This window comes from Lissotriton vulgaris, chromosome 10 (genome assembly GCF_964263255.1).
Source record: "Lissotriton vulgaris chromosome 10, aLisVul1.2, whole genome shotgun sequence".
NCBI classification, from domain to species: domain Eukaryota; kingdom Metazoa; phylum Chordata; class Amphibia; order Caudata; family Salamandridae; genus Lissotriton; species Lissotriton vulgaris.
This window is the reverse complement of record NC_141698.1, coordinates 650,667,361-650,685,367: the sequence shown is the minus strand read 5'-3', so window position 1 is coordinate 650,685,367 and position 18,007 is coordinate 650,667,361. Positions and strand designations below refer to the sequence as shown.

At 43.9% G+C, this 18,007-nt stretch overlaps 1 protein-coding gene across 1 annotated transcript in view; it reads right to left on the bottom strand.

Moving 5' to 3' along the window:
* RBM33 (RNA binding motif protein 33) overlaps nucleotides 1-18,007 on the bottom strand; it is a 551,296-nt gene that overhangs the window by 344,308 nt on the left and 188,981 nt on the right. Inside the window, exon 6 of the mRNA XM_086939808.1 lies at nucleotides 5,115-5,247. Coding sequence (XP_086795934.1) covers nucleotides 5,115-5,247 — 133 coding nt within the window. The remainder of the gene's footprint in view (nucleotides 1-5,114; nucleotides 5,248-18,007) is intronic.

Sequence of the window (18,007 nt, the reverse complement as noted above, 5' to 3'; positions counted from 1 at the left end):
TAGAAAAAATAAACGTGTAGAACATTCAGTCTGCAGACTCCGAAAGGAATATAACAAGGTACTGAACATACTGAACAATCTCGAATGAACACAGTGATAAGCGAGTTCTCCAATTTAAATAGAAAAATGGCAATTTGGCAGACAGTTGGAACGCTACATAAGTGGACTATCTTAATTACAGAAACATCAGTATTTAAATTTAATTTACTGTGATTATTTGGGGGCAAATGCTAACTAAATGGATATTTAACAATATTTCAAATCCCAAACATTCAGTTTACAAGGAGTTTCTAAACTCGGACAGTGAAATGGCGGTATTCCAGACCAAACAATGGGTGTCATGAGCGAGACCTTCAACATGACCTTATTCAGCAGTGGCCCAGGTTATGTTTCAGATCTCACCAAAATGGGCATTGGATGAAAGTGGTGTAGAGAAATAAGGGATAATACCCAGTGAATAACAGCATATTGCCTGGGCTCTTTACTACATGTTCGCTGGACACATTCTTTTACACAGAAGCTTCAGGTTGATAGGACTAGGGATAAGATAGGCAGAGTGAGGATACAAAAATCTGAACAATCAGCTAGAAATTATGCAATTGTACTTACATGTAGCAAAGACATCATAAGTTACATAGTTCATAAGTTATTGGGAAAGTGGAGAGAGAGAGAGTACGGTTAGGCAAGGGAAAGAAATATGACTACCTGTAACAACCAGTGAAGGAAACAAGGGGGATCCAGCAGCTATTATTTAGCCAGATCTGGCCCAGCCTCAGTGAAGTATGCTGACTTTGCCCCGATGTAATTTGCTGTCACCAGAGCACAGAGCCTCACCAGCTCTGCGCCTGCTTTGAGTTCTAAACAGCAGGGAATGAAGAAGGCAGTGCTTAATCTGTAAAATAATAAGTGCCAGGGCTATGACCAGGAGGCCACTGCAGATTGCACCACCCATTGCTCCCGTCATCGCTGCCAAAACTACTAATAACCATCTCTGTCGCCTGCAAGTCCGACAGTTTAGATTATTCCAGGTCTCTAAAGCTAAAGGAATGGCTGAGGAGGCAGGTAATAGTAATTTTTAATGTGTATTGTATTCATAAACACTCATTGTAATGTTCATCTCTAAATTAGATGAGTAGCGCAACCATGTGGCAGACTGTCATAAGTGCAGTGTTGACAATTTAGTGCCAGTGCCGAGCATGGAACCCAATTAAGTGGCGGTGCCGAGATCTGGAAACCACCAGCTCAAATTAAGCACTGGAAGAAGGCTTTGTATTTTTAATTCCAACTGGGCCCATTACAAAATGCCCCACTTAAAGTGGTATCCATACGCCTTTGAGTTTCATACTGGCTGAGAGCTTGTTGAAGTTTCAAACATTGATACCAATGCAACAGAGAAAACAAAGACACTCATCTTTTCACTTCACAAGTGCTTAAGATCTACACTTTGATTTGGAGACACAAGTTTGACGATTTCAACACATGTGTAGGAACCTGGCTCTGTATGTGATAGCCACTAGGTGGTTATTTCGTACACAGAGTGCAGGGGTTCCCCAAAAGTGTACAGGGCTCAATGTAAAACCCACAGTGCTCTATTAGTGGTGGTGTGAGCAAGCAGCCTTAGGCCGAACACAGAGGAGTGTAAAGCATTTATTGCACAATAGTGATTAATAATGGGCGCACGACTCAAGAAGGAGATCCAGACCAATTTTTGAATATTATTCTTTACTTGTATCTTATTTTAAGACCGAGATCTTTGCAGTAAGTTAAGTACATTTTTTTATAAAAATACTTTGGAAATCGACTTGTAGAAACATTCAGCACAGTTCTATGTTTGTTATCCTGTGGGGAAAACAATATTGTGGTAAAACAGATAAGTGACACGCTTACAATTTCATCTTAAGGACCTAAAGTCAGCAGGGGGCCACGTTCAGGTGAATACAAAAACTGCACCACCAGCGGCACACGGGCTGCAGAAGTCAAATTAGGAGTTTGACCCAATGCTTTTCAATGGAGACAAGGGGTGCCTGGAGCCACACCACTTGCAGGTAAGTAGATCGTTGGCAGGGGAAAGCTTTGGGGGTTAGCACCACACGGGTGGCCACAAAGAAGCACCAAACATACACCACCAGCGGCACAAGGGCGGCTGGGTGAAGGGTACAAAATCAGAGTAGGGGGCCCAATGCTTTTCTATGGAGATCCTTCAGTTGGCAAACAGGCTACAAGCGTTTCACCGGAGGTTGAGCCAGGGTAAGTAGAGATCGGTTCAGCTCACCAAGGCCCAAGGGCTTCGGGGGCAGGGGTGCCTTTCGACGTCGGAGTCTTCTTACTGGAGCCAGTCACGGTTGTGTGAGCCTCTAGATTCACACTGTAGGCGCCGCTGTGGAGATCAGGATAGGTCAGCCAACGCTGGACACAAGGTCAGGATCGCTGGGAAGACTTCACTGCACATGTGAGCCACTCGGGCTGTGAGCATTAGGTGCAAAGTGGGCAGGAGCCTTGGATCCGCCGGGATCCGGGGTCCTTGGAATTTGTTTCTTCTTGGACAGGTCTGCTGTCCACGGGAGATTGGAGTCTTATTCAAAGGCAGCAGTCCTCCCAAGGTTTTCATATGTCGCTGACTGCAAGACTGGTCGCAGAAGCTGGAGACAGGCCGGTACGGCTGAGGCAAAGGCAGTACTTGTCTTCAGTCTTCTCTCTTCTTAGGTCGTCGCAGATCTAGTTGCTCAGGTTGGGGAGCCTCCTAAATACTAATATTTTTTTATTTTTTATTTTTTTTAGAGGAGTAGTAGGCAGGGCCAATAGGCACCTTAGAAGGTGTGACAACACGCACTATTATGCCACCCTCCAGGCAAGGGGGCATAGACCTACCTCAACTTCAAGATGGAAGGGACTGGAAAGTGTGCTTAACTTCGCCTCCTCCACCAGAGGGGTTGAGTTGGGCACACCTCCTACTCCTAGCCTTTCTATGTTTTCCCCCCAGTTCCCCAACTCCCCCCCCCCCCCCCCCTCCCCAAAGTGGGGGTGTAAAGTGGGTGCTGCCATCTGCTGCTTGCAGCAGAGTCTGGGGGTTGCATCCAAAGGCGGCAGGACTTTGAAGCTTCTGCTTCAAGTAGGGGCCCATCCTAGGCGAGGAGGTTTGACACCTCCACCCAGGATGTGCATTGTTTCAGGTCCCAGAGAGCAGAGGCTCTCCACCCGGGGTCCAGAAACCTGTCTGGTGGTGGCAGGCTGCCTAAAGCCAGTCAGAGACCACACCAGGGTTGATAGGTTTTCAGGAGGCCCCTCTGAGGTGCCCTCGGAGTACATTTTTAAATAAATCTCACACTGGCATCAGTGTGGACTTATTACAAGATGATGATTGGTACCTAACACCCCTGGGTTCAGTGAAACCATCATGGTGCTGTGGAACTTGAGTTGTCATGTTACCAGCCCTTTCACTCTCTATGGCTTCCCTGGCACTTACAATATTAGGAAATAGACCCAAATATTGTGGGAGCATATCTGCTCATGAAGATATGCCCACACATGGGATATGGTGCACCCTGCCATAGGTAAGACCTGCTAGTTGGTTGACTTACCTATATCTTATGCAGTGCTAGCTAGCATAGCACACAGGCAGTGTGCCATGTCGACATAGTCATTTTTTCACCTAAGTCAGCTGCAAGGGCAGTGGTGTGGTCCTAGTGAGGGCTTCCCAGCAGACCCTCTTCAGCCTCCAGGCCCTAGGTACCTAGGGTACCACTTACTACGGACTTACAGAGGGGCAGAAGTACCAATTGTGGACATGTTTTCTAGGGAAAGAACACTGGTACTGGGAACATGGACAGCAGGGACCCAGTACTCTACAGTCAAGTTGCATCAAAAGCCAGGTAAAAAGTAGAGGAATACTGCAATAGAACCCATTTTCTCACACCCTGTAGAGAAGAGATGTAAAAATGCCAGAACTTCATGTCTGTCTATATGAATAATTACATTAATAACCATATAACTAGCACTTCAAAATATGTATTTAATTGTGAGACTCATCCCAATCCAATGTAGGGCGACAGAGGGCTTTACATCATACAGATGTTATACAGAGGTAATGAGTCATGCAAGTATGTAAGTCAATACATAAGAAATTTGGATCTGCCAGGGAATGTTACATGGTGTAATAGTCACATATCCATACTTGTAAGCATTACATGTGAATAGTGAGTAGTCCAGAGAAACACAAAGTCAGAAGTGGAAATGTGTATAGGGTCTAGAGAATGCAGCGGATAAGGTGGTCTGTACTGAAGTTTTTATCACTGGCCAAATAAACAGTTTTGGCAGCCTCTGAATAATGAAACATTGGAAAAAACAGTAACATTCTACAACTCTACCTTGCAGTTTGAATACAGCTCCTTGATGCTGGTCTGTAACTTCCAGTGCTTTACGACAAGGATTGTAATTTATGTTCTTTAGGTATCAACTATCACTGTGACAAAAACAGTAGCCCACTGTGCTAATTACATAAAATAAAAATCAGTGATCTGCGTGTTACAAGTTATGCTTTGCAGCAGGCCCATTAACCCGGCATCATATTTCATGGTGAGTCACATGTGAAAATACCACGCAATGAGCTCTCCAGCAAGCGCATTAACCAGTACAGGTACCTTAGCATTATTATACCATGGAAATCCCTGGTGCACAAAGATCTCTACAGCAGGTACTTGAATCTTTATGGTATTTTAAAATGCTGCTGGTTTGCCATCATTAGAGTAAGCCGGTTTTAGTAATATGTGTCCCTATTGTCAATTTAATTGGAGCAGAGCATTTACAAAATAAAAGTTTAAGCTCACTACCAGACTCCATCCCCTGCCCTTGAACCCCAGCTGATGTTACTCTCAATTTATTTTTTCCCCGTTTCCAAAACCAGTAACATACTCCTGTCACCATCTCTATTCTAAGTCCTATCTTTGTAAAACAATTTAAAAGCAGTCACTTGTGGAGGACGAAATTACTGTTAACAGATTAAAATATTTTAGCAGATAGCAAACGTCAAAAAATATAGAACTATTTCTACATAGTTTACATTGCTCCTCAAATACTGTGAAATGTTCTGCGAAACCCATCACACCTCCAAGACTTACCTCCAATGAAAAACTGATCCCTCTCTTGAACAGGGGGAGGGCTTCTCCAATGATCTGGAGGAGGAAGTCTTGGTCCTTGGTTTAGATTTCCAGTAATATGAGGAGGAGCATGCGGTGGAAAATCTGGTGGACCCTGGTGTAAAACAGTGAAAGAAAAAGAAAAAACCATTAGGAAAAAAACTTAAAATTAAGGTTACCTCTGCCTGAAGGGCCTTCTAGACCACCTAATGGCTTCATAGTACTCTGAAAAAGTTGAGCTACACTAGGTTCCATTGCGGACTGACTGGTTCGGTCATTACTTCAGCCCATTATGAAGCAGTTGTACCACCTTTTCCACACACAGAAAGGCAACTATAGCAGCTACACAAATGCAGATGAAATATTTCAGAATTCGTCGTTTTTCTTTAAAGTACAAGTCAAGTAGCACAAGAAGCGTACAAAGGTCCTTTCTGTGATCTAGGAGGCTATATTGATTTTCTTTGTAAAACCCTGTATTAATACTACTGTCCGAATCCATATAGTAGTGTCAGGTCATGAGTAAATTGCATACCAATCACAGGCTTAGAAAAACGATTATATTAATAAAATAACTCCACTTGTAAAAAGCTTTATTATTGAGGCTATTCTAGATTCATAAATTTATAATTCCTCCATTTTAGTAGTCGATTCAAGAAAACATGTAATCTCAATGTTTTTGGGTTTCAATCACAGTTCTCTATGACTGAAGAGAAACTCACAAGCTCCAACACGGTCACCCTGTAATGTGTGAAATTATGCATCAGTATGTCCGAATGTGGTGCTCTAAAACTCTTCACCTTGGAAGAGGGGTGGTTTCATGTGACTCTAAAACTACTCCAGTAGCAAAAATCTACAGATACTGTTAACTAACCTTTTTTTCTTCTGAAGAAAGAACCTATTCTAGAATCATCCTATCTGAACAGATTACAAAGCCATATATCTCATTATATAGGAGTGGACAGAAAGAGTGAGGGGAAGCAAACAGATTTTTTTAAATAGTCTGTCATATTGTAAAGTCTTGAATTGCATAAAGATCCATACAGTAACATTTAGTGAATATATGAACTATAAATGAAGATCTATACAACATTACATGTCTGCAACAAATACACTCCTAATAGAAACTGATATTGTGGCTTTCTTTATAGTACAATATATTTTAGATCCACCAAGTGATGTTTTGTTGACTAACAAAACTCAGCTGTGCGCCCTACATACTCCAAGGTACAACAGTAGATTTAGCAATCAGATAGCCACGCTTGGTGATACAAAGGAGACAAAAATCAGATGGACTTTCAAAGTACTATGACAAGACAATGAAAGATGCACAAGACCGGTCTATCCCATTGCACTTGCATTTCATTTACAGCTGATGATCTGGCACTGATGGGTCTCACTATTCCTACACGTCAAGAAACATAAATCTGGGGTTGGGTGCCAGAGAGCCGAATGAATAACATGGCAGCACTGCTGTGAGGCTCTTGCTTTCGGAGAATAGCATCTGACAAAATCCATCACACAGCTCTGTCAGATCTAGTACTGTAGTACAGCTCTGCCATGCTTAATCTGGGCATCAGCTGGTGCCAGTATGTTATGACTAAGTTACATTATGCTAGTCATTGGCATGTGGTGTCAGGTCATGATTCCACTGCTGGTCTGCTGGTCCTCGAAAGGCAGTGGTTACACAGCAGTCCCCATTCATCTAATTAAGGGGTTGTCTACATGCCTCGATGCTGTATCCAGCTTAGTTGATTAGGCCAATTAAGGATCAAGTGATTAAAAACGATGATCAGAGTACCTCATGCCAAAGAGTGATGAGAACCAAAGACAACAATCGGAAAGGTTTGATACTAGAAGCATGTTCTTTTTCAGGTGGGTCACCTTGAGCAACTTAAGAGGCCAGGTTTTGTGGAGAAATTGGAGCACCATATTGGGCTCCCATCAAGATTGATTGGGTTTGTGGAAGTGCTGTACATGTGGAAGGGGACATTGGTTAAATGTCGATAAGATAGTCAAAGTTACTGTTAACATAATTCTGTCATTGCACTGATCTGTTGTGCTCAGTCATAGTGTACCTGTTTTTTTCCGTCTGTTACACGAATGCTGCTCTGATTGTACGGTTTTACTGAATGATGTGCAAAGCAAACAAAAACAAAAAAATGGTTAATAAAAATGATTTAAACAAAAAAAAATAGTCAAAGTTACTGGTGCAAGATGTTCCTCAGACGCTGAGGTAAAATAAAGAGGAAAAGGCTGGTCTGTCTAAAAATGTTAAAGATGATGTTTCCCATGGACACTGTGGCAGTTAAGGATTCATGCAAGGGCCTGAGTTATAAGGGGTTGCATTAAAAAGATCATCCCGTAAAAGATTTGCTATGAGATAGAGAATAGAATTCTATGATGCATGGATTTACACTTACTGTGTTATAAGGAGGTCTGTTTGGGATGCCTGTATGTAATAAAGATGTACAGTGTTATCATTGTGTTTCTGCAGTTATTTGCAGTTTGATTTATTTATTGTAGTTAATTTTTTTGCCTAGGCAGCGCTTGCGCGGTCTCTTCAAGACATGCTGCGTTCAGAATATGGGTTTGAAGCTCCTCCCATCTTGTCTACTGGCTCCTCTAACTGGCCTTGGTAAATACTGGCTTTTAATTGGTGAAATAGCTCACTTGTCCCTCCTTTTCAAATTTTGTAACCTCCCATATAGACTGCCCCTGTTACATGGACTCTTATACAGCAAGTTTTTTATTACACTGTGAGCACAATTTTATTTTACCTGTCCTCGAGCAGTGCCCGCACTCAGCTGATGGCTGCCTTTCCTTTCTTGAGCGCGCTCAACTCTGAGCTTCAAAGTGGGGTTGCTCTATGCTTAATTGCTTCCCCTCGTGGTTCACGTTAGAAGCCCTCCCCCCCCACCTTCAGAGCAGAAACACATTTTTCCCTCCCATCCACCCTTGTCTATGCACACTAAATGCTCTCTCTCAGCTAATGGCTGCTTTTCCTTTTGTTCAGTGTGCGCCGCTTCATTATTAGGCACCACAGAAAGCCACCTTGGAGCTTCAAAGTCGGGCACTCTCAAGCTATGCTTTATTACTTTCACCCTCCTGAGTCGCGTTCAGCCCTACTCCCACCCTAAAGCACAAACTTAGCATTTCCCTCCCCCACCTGCATGGTGTGCCTTGTGGCACACCATGACTGTTCCCACCACTCACCCATTCTTGAGTTACATTCCTCCACTGGATCACCTTCCCTCTTTGTTTTTCTTCGTTTCTGCCCACCCCTGCAGTAGCACGAGCTGGAGCTTTCCAAGCTCTCACTGCTACTGTGCATTGCACGCCATTCACTGAGTAAAAGGGAACTTTGGTGCAGAGTTAGCTGCACAACAGTCTCAATCTCTCTCTGCAGCCTGCATGTTCAGACAGCCTGTGACTGTCCACCTCAGTCATTTACTACATATAAATACTAAAGGTTTCGTGTTTTTCCCCACATAATAGCAAATTACAATAAACATCTGGCTACAATGTAAATGAAACCCATTATAAAGAGAGCCCCGGGCTGCTGATTTTCTGACACAGAGTGTCTCCTTATTACATCATAAAATACTCAGTGTTTGGTGAGACTGGCTGACTCACTCCATTGATGTCTCTGAAGACGAGCGTCCAGTCGCCCTTCGCAAAGGAACAGCTTCCTCAAATAGCTTTCACTACACCCTCTCACCCGATAACTCTATGTCCCCCCACCTCCCGCTGTCTCCCATTCATCGTCATCACATCCGTTCAACTCCTCTCCTAGCTCCTACACATTCCAAAAGGCTGGTGGAGCGCTTACATAGACATAAAAGGCATATAATATTTACTTTATTAACTACAACGTTACTAACTCACTAATTACTTTTTTCGGTAACGATATATCTGCAAGAAACAGTAGTTAGTGTTAGATTTCTTACTTTAGAATATCCCCAGGCGTCAGACTGGATCCGGAAAGTTTTCGTCAGCAGTACCAATGTGCGTCGGTAGGCGTCATCTGCGGCACCGCGTCCGTCGTGATCGCCGGGATGGCGTTGGAGTACTTAGATGCCGCCCTCGCACGCTGAAGTTAGTTCTGTACAAAGCTTTCCGCGCCAGGAACGCAGAGCCATGATAGAAACCAACACTGTTGCCATGAAACTAGGGCCCTGAAAGGAATGTCCTTAATCCTAGATATTGGTTCGAAGAACGGGGAGGATGGGTGGGGCGGAAAGGAATATAACACTAACTACTGTTTCCTTCAGATATATCATTACCGAAGGTAAGTAACTTGTGCATCTGAAAGAAACAGGTTAGTGTTAGATTCCTTACCTTAGAATAGATACCCCAACAATACCAACCCTGGTGGTGGGTCTGCGAGCCAAGATCGCACCAGAAAGTCCTGGAGAACTCAACGGCCGAAAAAGCCATCTCTCCGGACTTGGCTGCCAGGCAGTAGTGTCTAGCAAACGTGTGCAGCGAGGCCCACGAAGCTGCCTGGCAGATGACCTGCAAGGAAACTCCCCGACCCAGGGCAGTAGTAGCCGCCGTGGCCAGAGTGGAGTGGGCGCGCAGCCCAACAGAGGCTCCTTTTTCGCCAAGGAGTAGCAAACTTTGACGCCCACGTAAGCAACAAAGAGCTGGCCATCCACCCGGAACTGGCGTGTGCGGTCCAGATAGAATGAGAGCGCACATTTTGGGTCCAGACGGTGGCGCCTCTCTTCCTCTTTCTCGGGATGCGGAGGCGGATAGAAGGTGGGCAAGGTGATGGACTGTCCGATATGAATGGCTGTGACCACCTTGGGCAGGAAAGAAGGACGAGTCCTTCGAACAACCTTGTCCGGATGGACAGAGAGGAAAGGAGGTTTAGAAGATAGAGCCTCGAGCTCACTCACTCTCCTGGCAGAGGTGATGGCAACCAGGAATGCAGTCTTAAGAGTCAGAAGACGAAGAGGACAGTTATGAAGTGGCTCAAAGGGAGCGCACATCAGATACGTTAGAACAAGATTCAAGTCCCACTGAGGCATCACGAAGGGAACAGCAGGTAACATGTGCGTGATGCCTTCCAATAATCTATTTACAACAGGGGACTTGAAAAGAGAAGGCTGATCAGGAAGCCTTAAGAAGGCTGATATGGCCGAGAGGAAGCCTTTGATAGTGCCCAGAGCAGAGCCCTGCTGGGCAAGAGAAAGAAGGAAAAGGAGAACCTCTGAAAGGGGGGCAGAGAGTGGATCCACAGCCTTTGCTGTGCACCATGCCACAAATTTGTTCCACCTGCAGGCGTATACCGATTTTGTGGAGGGTCGCCTGGCTGCCAGAATCACATCGCAGACTTCAGGAGGCTAGTCAAATGGCCTCAACTGTCGCCGCTCAATCTCCACGCATTGAGGTGGAGACTGGACAGGTTTGGGTGGAGGACCGTCACCTGCTGCAGAGACAGAAAGTCCTCCTGAAGAGGCAGACGAATTGGGTGATCGACAGACATGCTGAGTAGCTCGGGATACCAATATCTACGTGCCCAGTCCGGAGCCACAAGGATGACTTGGGCCAGGTCGCATCTGATCTTTTTCAGCACTCTGGGCAGAAGTGGTATAGGCGTAAAGGCGTACAACAGACCGCAACTCCACTCGTGACGAAAAGCGTCTCCGAGCGAGTGCCTTGTTAGAAATTCCAACGCGCAGAACTGATAACATTGCACGTTCTCTTTGGGGGCTAATCGATCTAACCAAGGCTCTCCCCACTGCTGAAAGAGGCCTTGCACCACATCCGAGTTCAGATGCCACTCGTGATCCATCATGCACCAGCAGCTGAGTTAGTCCGCCCTGGCGTTCTGGGAACCTGCCAGGTGTTGAACCACCAGGGTCACGCCCTGATGTTCAGCCACTGCCAGAGGCGCAGAGCTTCCTGGCAAAGGGTCCACAACCCCGCCCTGTTTGTTGGAGTACCACATGGCGGTGATGTTGTCCGTGAACACCTGCACTACACTCCCCCGGACAGAGGGGAGGAATGCCTTCAGTGCAAGCCGGATCACCCGCAGCTCCAGAAGGTTGATGTGGAGCCGGGACTCCGCCGGAGACCAGAGGCCTCTGATCTCCGCCTCTCCCATGTGGCCCCCACAGCCCAGGAGGGACGCGTCCATCACAACTACGTGCTCCGGTTGGGGTAGGGAGAGGGATCTGCCGCTGACCCAATCGCGGTCTGTGAGCCACCACTGCAACTGTCCTGCAGTGCCCTCCAAGATCAAGACATGGTCGGACAAGTTGCCTTGATGCTGGGCCCACTGAAACTTCAGGTCCCACTGCAGAGCCCACATCCCCACCTGGCTTGATGCACCAGAAGGATGCAGGAGGCCATCAGTTTCAGAAGCTGCAGCGTCAACCTGACAGACTCAGGATAAAGGCTGAAAGATCGGAATCAGAGCCTGAATATCCCGAACCCGCTGTTCGGGAGGATAAACCCAAAACTACGCGAGTCTAGAACCGCTCCAATGAAAAGGAGATTCTGAGAGGGGCACAGGTGTGACTTCGGCACATTGATGGAGAACCCCAGCAGGTGCAGGAGGTCGCTGGTGAAACTTTAGCCTTATATCACCTAGAAAGGGTAAGCCTGAAGGAGTTACAGGTTCTTTAATGCTTGCATGAACAGTAAACGGAAGGGATTTACTCGCAGTGTGTGAAGAGTAAGAGAAAGGGATTTACTCGTAGTGAGTGAAAATTATTGTTCCTTTGAATTAGTCACTCAGGCACAGAGGCGAATGTTTCTACGTAGTTAATTAATGAAAATTGCATTTAAAACGGAAAAAAAGAAATATGTTTTCGTATTACCTTGTAAAGGAGGGAGTCAGTTGCGGTGCTGCACTGACGTCACCAAGAGCCACGCTGGAATTGGTTAGGACAGCGGGTGTGTAGCTGAGGTAATAATTGTAAAGGGGGGGTGAGTGCAGGAGCGTGAGAACTTGTTTCACGAGAAAAGCCGCGCAACTACTGGCTGGAATATATTTGAATTCTTATTGTTGATTGGTCATTAAAATTAAGAAACGCGTTGGTATTGGTAGCATTTGAGTAAACAATCGAGTGTCGTCACAAATTAAAGCAGCATAAATTTATATGTGCCATTTAGATCCAGCATTTATAGGAAATCGACCTGATAGAAAATATCTAGGTTTTGCTAAAGAGCAACAGATTAGAGGAAGACCTTATATCATGTACGGAGGAAAAAGAAAAATGTCATTTTTCAAGAAAATTAAAAACTTTTTCAAAAAAGATGAAGTCATTAAAACCAGAGAAGGGATTATTATTCCAACACCTAATACACCTGCATCATATATGATGGTAGAAAGGGGCTATCACACTTGTGTGGGGTTAGAGAACTGGATGGGGTACACTAAAGAGGATGGTATTTTGGCATTTCCAGAAAATGGTACTTTTAATGGTAGGATTTTGTACAATTTGAGAACTCGCATGAATGAGTTAGATCCCAGACCTAGATTAACTCAATACGAAGTATTAGAGGAATGGGAGATTGAAGTTTTTGAGCGAGACCGACCCAGAAGTGACAGGAATTTGAGCAAGTTTTATCCAAAATTTCCCAGAGAAACGAGAGATAAGCAAATGAAACAATGGAGAGAGTCCATGCTAGTGGAAGGATTGTATCCTGCATTAACCTTAGAAGAACCGTCAGGAAGTAAGAGTAAAGAGAAGACTAAAAATGTAATGACTAGTGGTGATTCAGATGATGATTACCTGGAGGATTTGTTCATGAAAAATCTGCCACCTTATCACGAGGAAACAAGTAGAGTTAACCCTAGTGCCCCGTTCCTAAAACCGCCTTTAGTTCTGCAGGTTATGCATGAGACCTCATTAGAAAAGGTATTACAGGAGAAAGAAAGAGAAGCAATAAATAAACAGAGAAGCGGATTAATTCAGAAAATTTCCCAGTTGAATATGAGTCCTTAAGCCCTAACAATTCCGGTAACTATAGGTTCCGTTGTTCCATTATTTGGAGCTAATCAACCCTGTCCTAAAACTCCTGTACCGACTACACCTGTAGTACAACCCAGAAAGGAAACCTTGATGGTTGATGACCAAGCAAGTAAGTGGGAGTCAGTGATTTCCCTGATGGATTTACCGATAAGGGAATTGGTGGGTGGTTCAGTCAGGAAACATCCTCCAGTACGAGAAGTGCTACTGTAGTATCCCCAGAAGAAATAGAGAGATGGTCCAGAGAAATAGAAAAGCCAAAATCACAACCGAAAGTATTGGATATTTTTTAATTAAGAGTTGAATTGGAAGAATTAATTGCTGGAAATGTGAGGTTAGAGAGATTAAATAAATTCAGTGAGGACGAATTGTTGTTTATATGTCGAAGTATCACACAAAATACTAAAACGTTTCATGAAATATTTATGAATTTGGCTTCTGACATGGGAATTGATATTGGTAGATCTAAAGTGTTACAGATACCTTACCGAGCTGAATTTTCTGACAAAGATAGAAAACGTGAATGTGTCAGGACGAAAAGTACAAATAAAGGAATTATTGTCATTGTTACAAAAATGGGGTGATTTAGATAGATGGAAAGCTATATGGAAAAAGAAAAAAGAGGCAGCCCAAAGAATAAAAAAACTGCGTTTGAATATTTATTAAAAGAACCAGGAAAAGTGGAAAGGTTGTGCCCAATGGGAGAAGTGCCAGATGGGTTATTTGGTATTGTTGTTCCTGCAGATTTGGATGGGTTATTTGGTATTGTTGTTCCTGCAGATTTACGGACAGAAGGCAAAATTACGGTAGATTGGCCCAGTGATGAAAACCCCAGAGACCCAAAGACAGGAGCCCCTTCAGATGATGTTATGACAAAATACCATCAAGTAATAACATATCTGAAAGGGAAAGTACCCCCAAAAGAGACAGACTGGACAAGAATGAACAATACTACTCAAAATAAAGATGAATCAGTACATGCATATTATGAGCGCCTTTTACATGAATTCAAACAGTACAGTAGGTCGGAAAACATTCATACGAAAGCCCGGACACATTTCATTTATCGTTTTGTGTCAGGGTTAAGGCCAGAAATTTCGCAAATGATTAAAGATCATAAAATTTGCTGGCAGGTCAAGCCTGTTGATGAGATACTCAAATATGCAAAATATTGGGGGGACGAAATGGATAATAGACTTAAGAATCTAGGAGAAAAGGTAATGTGGGCACAGGTAAAATTAGCAGAGCAACAAGAATTCCAGTTGAATCAATTGAAAAATAATCAAAGCCAAAGAGAAGGAAATGGGGGTAAACCAAGGGGAAGAATGAGCAGAGATGAGGCAAAGAAAAAGTTTCCCTGTCATGGGTGCGGAAAAATGGGGCATTGGAGGAACGAGTGTAAGGCTGTATTGAATAATAATCTCCAAACTGACAATTTGAATCCACAGGCGCAGAATGGGGTGTCAAGGAAACAACAGCAATAGGAAACAACCAGCAATAGGTAATACAGAACCAGTTACCACTTGCACCTATGCCAGATTCTGGGAGTCAAGCAAAATACAGTGTGGATACCACAAATTGGGAGGGAAGTGGTAGGAGAGACGCAGCAACATCACAATTGCTTTTGAGTGACACATTCTTTGATGGAGATAGCTACTGACTGTGCCTGAGAGGGGAGGACGAGGAATGCATACTTGGCGCATCCTTGCCAGTAGATCAGTCTGGTCCACACATTGAAGGAAAGGTTGAGGGAAATGACGTTACCTTTCTGTTGGACACTGGTGCTACCCTTTTTACTGTGAGAACAGCAGACATTCCAAACCTACCCCTCTCTGGAGATACGATCCAAGTAGTGGGCGTTTCTAATAAACCAATTAGTACCCCTGTTACAGAACCAATGGAAGTCAGAATAGGGAATTTTAAAGAAATGCACAAATTTGTTGTATGCGATCCCAGTCCAGTGAACCTATTAGGCAGGGACTTGCTGTGTAAAATGAATTGCACAATCTTTTGCACACCAAGTGGTGTTGAAATTCAAACCCCAGACAGAGATGGAATTTATAAATTAATGTTATGCAAACAAGAGACTGATAATAAAAAGATGACAGTAGAAGATCTACCAGAAGAATTACAGCATACGGTAAATCCTGATGTGTGGGATTTTACTGGAAAAGATGTAGGATTAATGGCAAATGTTGATGCAATAAAAGTGACGGTGCAGTTTACCCAAATATTCAGCAGTACAAAATGAGCCTAGAAATAAAAGCAGGAGTTGTAGCAGAAATAGAACGGTTGGCCGAGCAAGGTATTTTACAAGAAATGAAGAGCAGTCCATGTAATTCACCTACAATTGGCATAAAGAAACCGAACGGAAAGTACAGGGTCGTGCAAGACCTTCGCGAGGTTAATAAAATGGTCGTCCCATGTTGTCCAGTTGTGTCAAATCCCGCAGTAAATCTGTATCAGATACTGTGGGGAGCCGGATGGTTCACTGTAATTGATTTATGCCATGCGTTTATCTCCATTCCATTACATCCAGATAGCAAATTTGTATTCTCATTCAAATTCAACGACCATGTTTCAACTGGAATCGAGTCCCTCAGGGGTACACAGAATGTCCATCAATTTTCAATCATATCTTGAAAAAGTGACTTGAATCTTTGGTGCTGCCCGGACAGTCTTTCCTGGTGCAGTATAAAGACGGCCTATTGGTGGCGTCTAAAACTCGAAATGACTGTGTTCATACCATAGCATTACTGAACCATTTGAAGGAGGACAAAGTGCCACGTGAAAAGTTACACTTCTGTACCACTTCAGTAAAATATCTGGGGCACCAGATAGAGAGGTGTCAGAGGAGTTACTTCAGAAAGAATCAAAATAATCAGAAACATGAATCTACCTCAAACACAGAAAGTAATCAGAATGTTTCTTTGAGTTGTAGGTTACTGCAGGCAGTTGGTTGTGGGACTTGCAGTTCTAGCTAAGCCCTTGATACAAATGACAAAGAAAAGAGCAAAGGACCCAGTAGAGTGGGATAACGAGAGCATGACTGCTTTCTTAAAATTGTGAAACTGTCTGTGTTCAGCTCCTGCCTTGGGGATGCCTGACTATTGGAAAGAATTTGCACTGTTCTGTGATGCACGTGCCAATTGTGCACTGTCTGTTCTGACTCAGACCCATGGTCTAATAAGACGTCCTGTGGCATATTTTTCTGGTACACTGGATCCAGTGGCATCTACATTGCCGGGATGTCTGAAAGCAGAAGCTGCAACTTGCATGAGTCTTGAACAAAGCAAGTCCATCATTATGGGAAATCCTGTAACCGTATATGTTCCACATGCAGTTGTGATTCTATTAACAAGAACATGTACACTATACCTAACTCCTAGTCGGCTGATTAAGTATGAACGAATCATTCTAGGTGCAGAAAATGTGACCATTGCTAGATGTACTGTCCTGAACCCAGCAACACTGTTGCCTGATTCACATTTTGAGGAAGTAAAAGAAGTAGTCGAACATGATTGTATCTACCTCACAGAAAACGGTACTAATCACATCCAGACATAAGAGAAGAACCCCTTTTAAACTCAGAATATGAGCTATTTGTAGATGGTTCATGCATGCAACATGAGGAAGGAGGATTGAGCGCTACTTTTGTGGTGTGTACATTGGGTGGTATATTCGAAGCATCCTATTTATCCAGAGTCAAATCTGCACAAGTAGCCGAATTGATTGCATTGACAAAAGCTTGCACAATTGCGAAAGATTGGAAAGTAACCGTATACACCGATAGTCAGTATGGTTAGGGGGTTGTGCATTATTTTGGCCAGCTCTGGATGCAAAGGGAGGTTATGACTTCTTCAGGTACTCCTTTTAAAAATGGACATTATGTAAAAGATTTGCTAGAAGCAATCCAATTGCCAGAAACAGTGGCTGTGGTAAAGTGTGCTGCTCACCATGGAAATGACAAAGTGACAGCAGGTAATCGTTATGCTGACCAAGTAGCCCAACATTGTGCAAAATTCAAAATAGCTGTTGTTGGAAAACGAGCAGCATCTGTGAGGCTTGCACAAATAACATGACACATTTGTCCTTCACTGGGAACCAAACACCCTAGGGCAGCGCCTGACTCTCAGAGGGTAGCGTTGCAGAGCAGTCTGAGGCTTACTCAAGGGAGGTGGTGTGGGCTAGTAATCGCCATTTGCAGGTGCGCATAAATAACACTCAATAATTGATTGTCCAGTCTGTACTTTGCTTTATAAACGTAAGAGTACATTTATTAAACACACACACCACTCAATACTAAACACCAATTTACAAATATACATAAGCTGATGGAATTACTTTGTGACATTGCATAACATCTCCACCCCTCCCGCGGGGGGGGGGTGGGGTCTAGTACCACCACTCTCATATAGGCACTTCACCTTGCCCCCAATGCAGTGAATTGGTCTTAACCTGGAGCAAGGGCCCTGCGCACTGGCACCATCCCAGTGGCGACCCCCTCCATAACCTCAACAAGCATTAAACAGGCTACACCTGCCTTGGCGACACATGACCCTGACTGAGCATCTCCTACTGACCATACAGTATGCACCTCTTCATCTTAAGGGCTAACAATCTGGGTTCTTCACCTAAGCGCAGCAGCAAGAATACATGTTTACGCACACTTCAGAATAACAGCACTCAGCACATTGGGATATCATTAGAATGCATTGCAATTACAGCCCCTAAAGGCATCACAGATAAAATCACAGGTTTAAGTATCTACAGTCAGACACCCTAGCCGGGATGTCTAGCCTCTTCAATACATTTTTGCTTATGACATCACCTTGCACCAGCACTTCACATTAACCAGGAAAAATTCTGTCCCTCTACAAGAAGTAACCA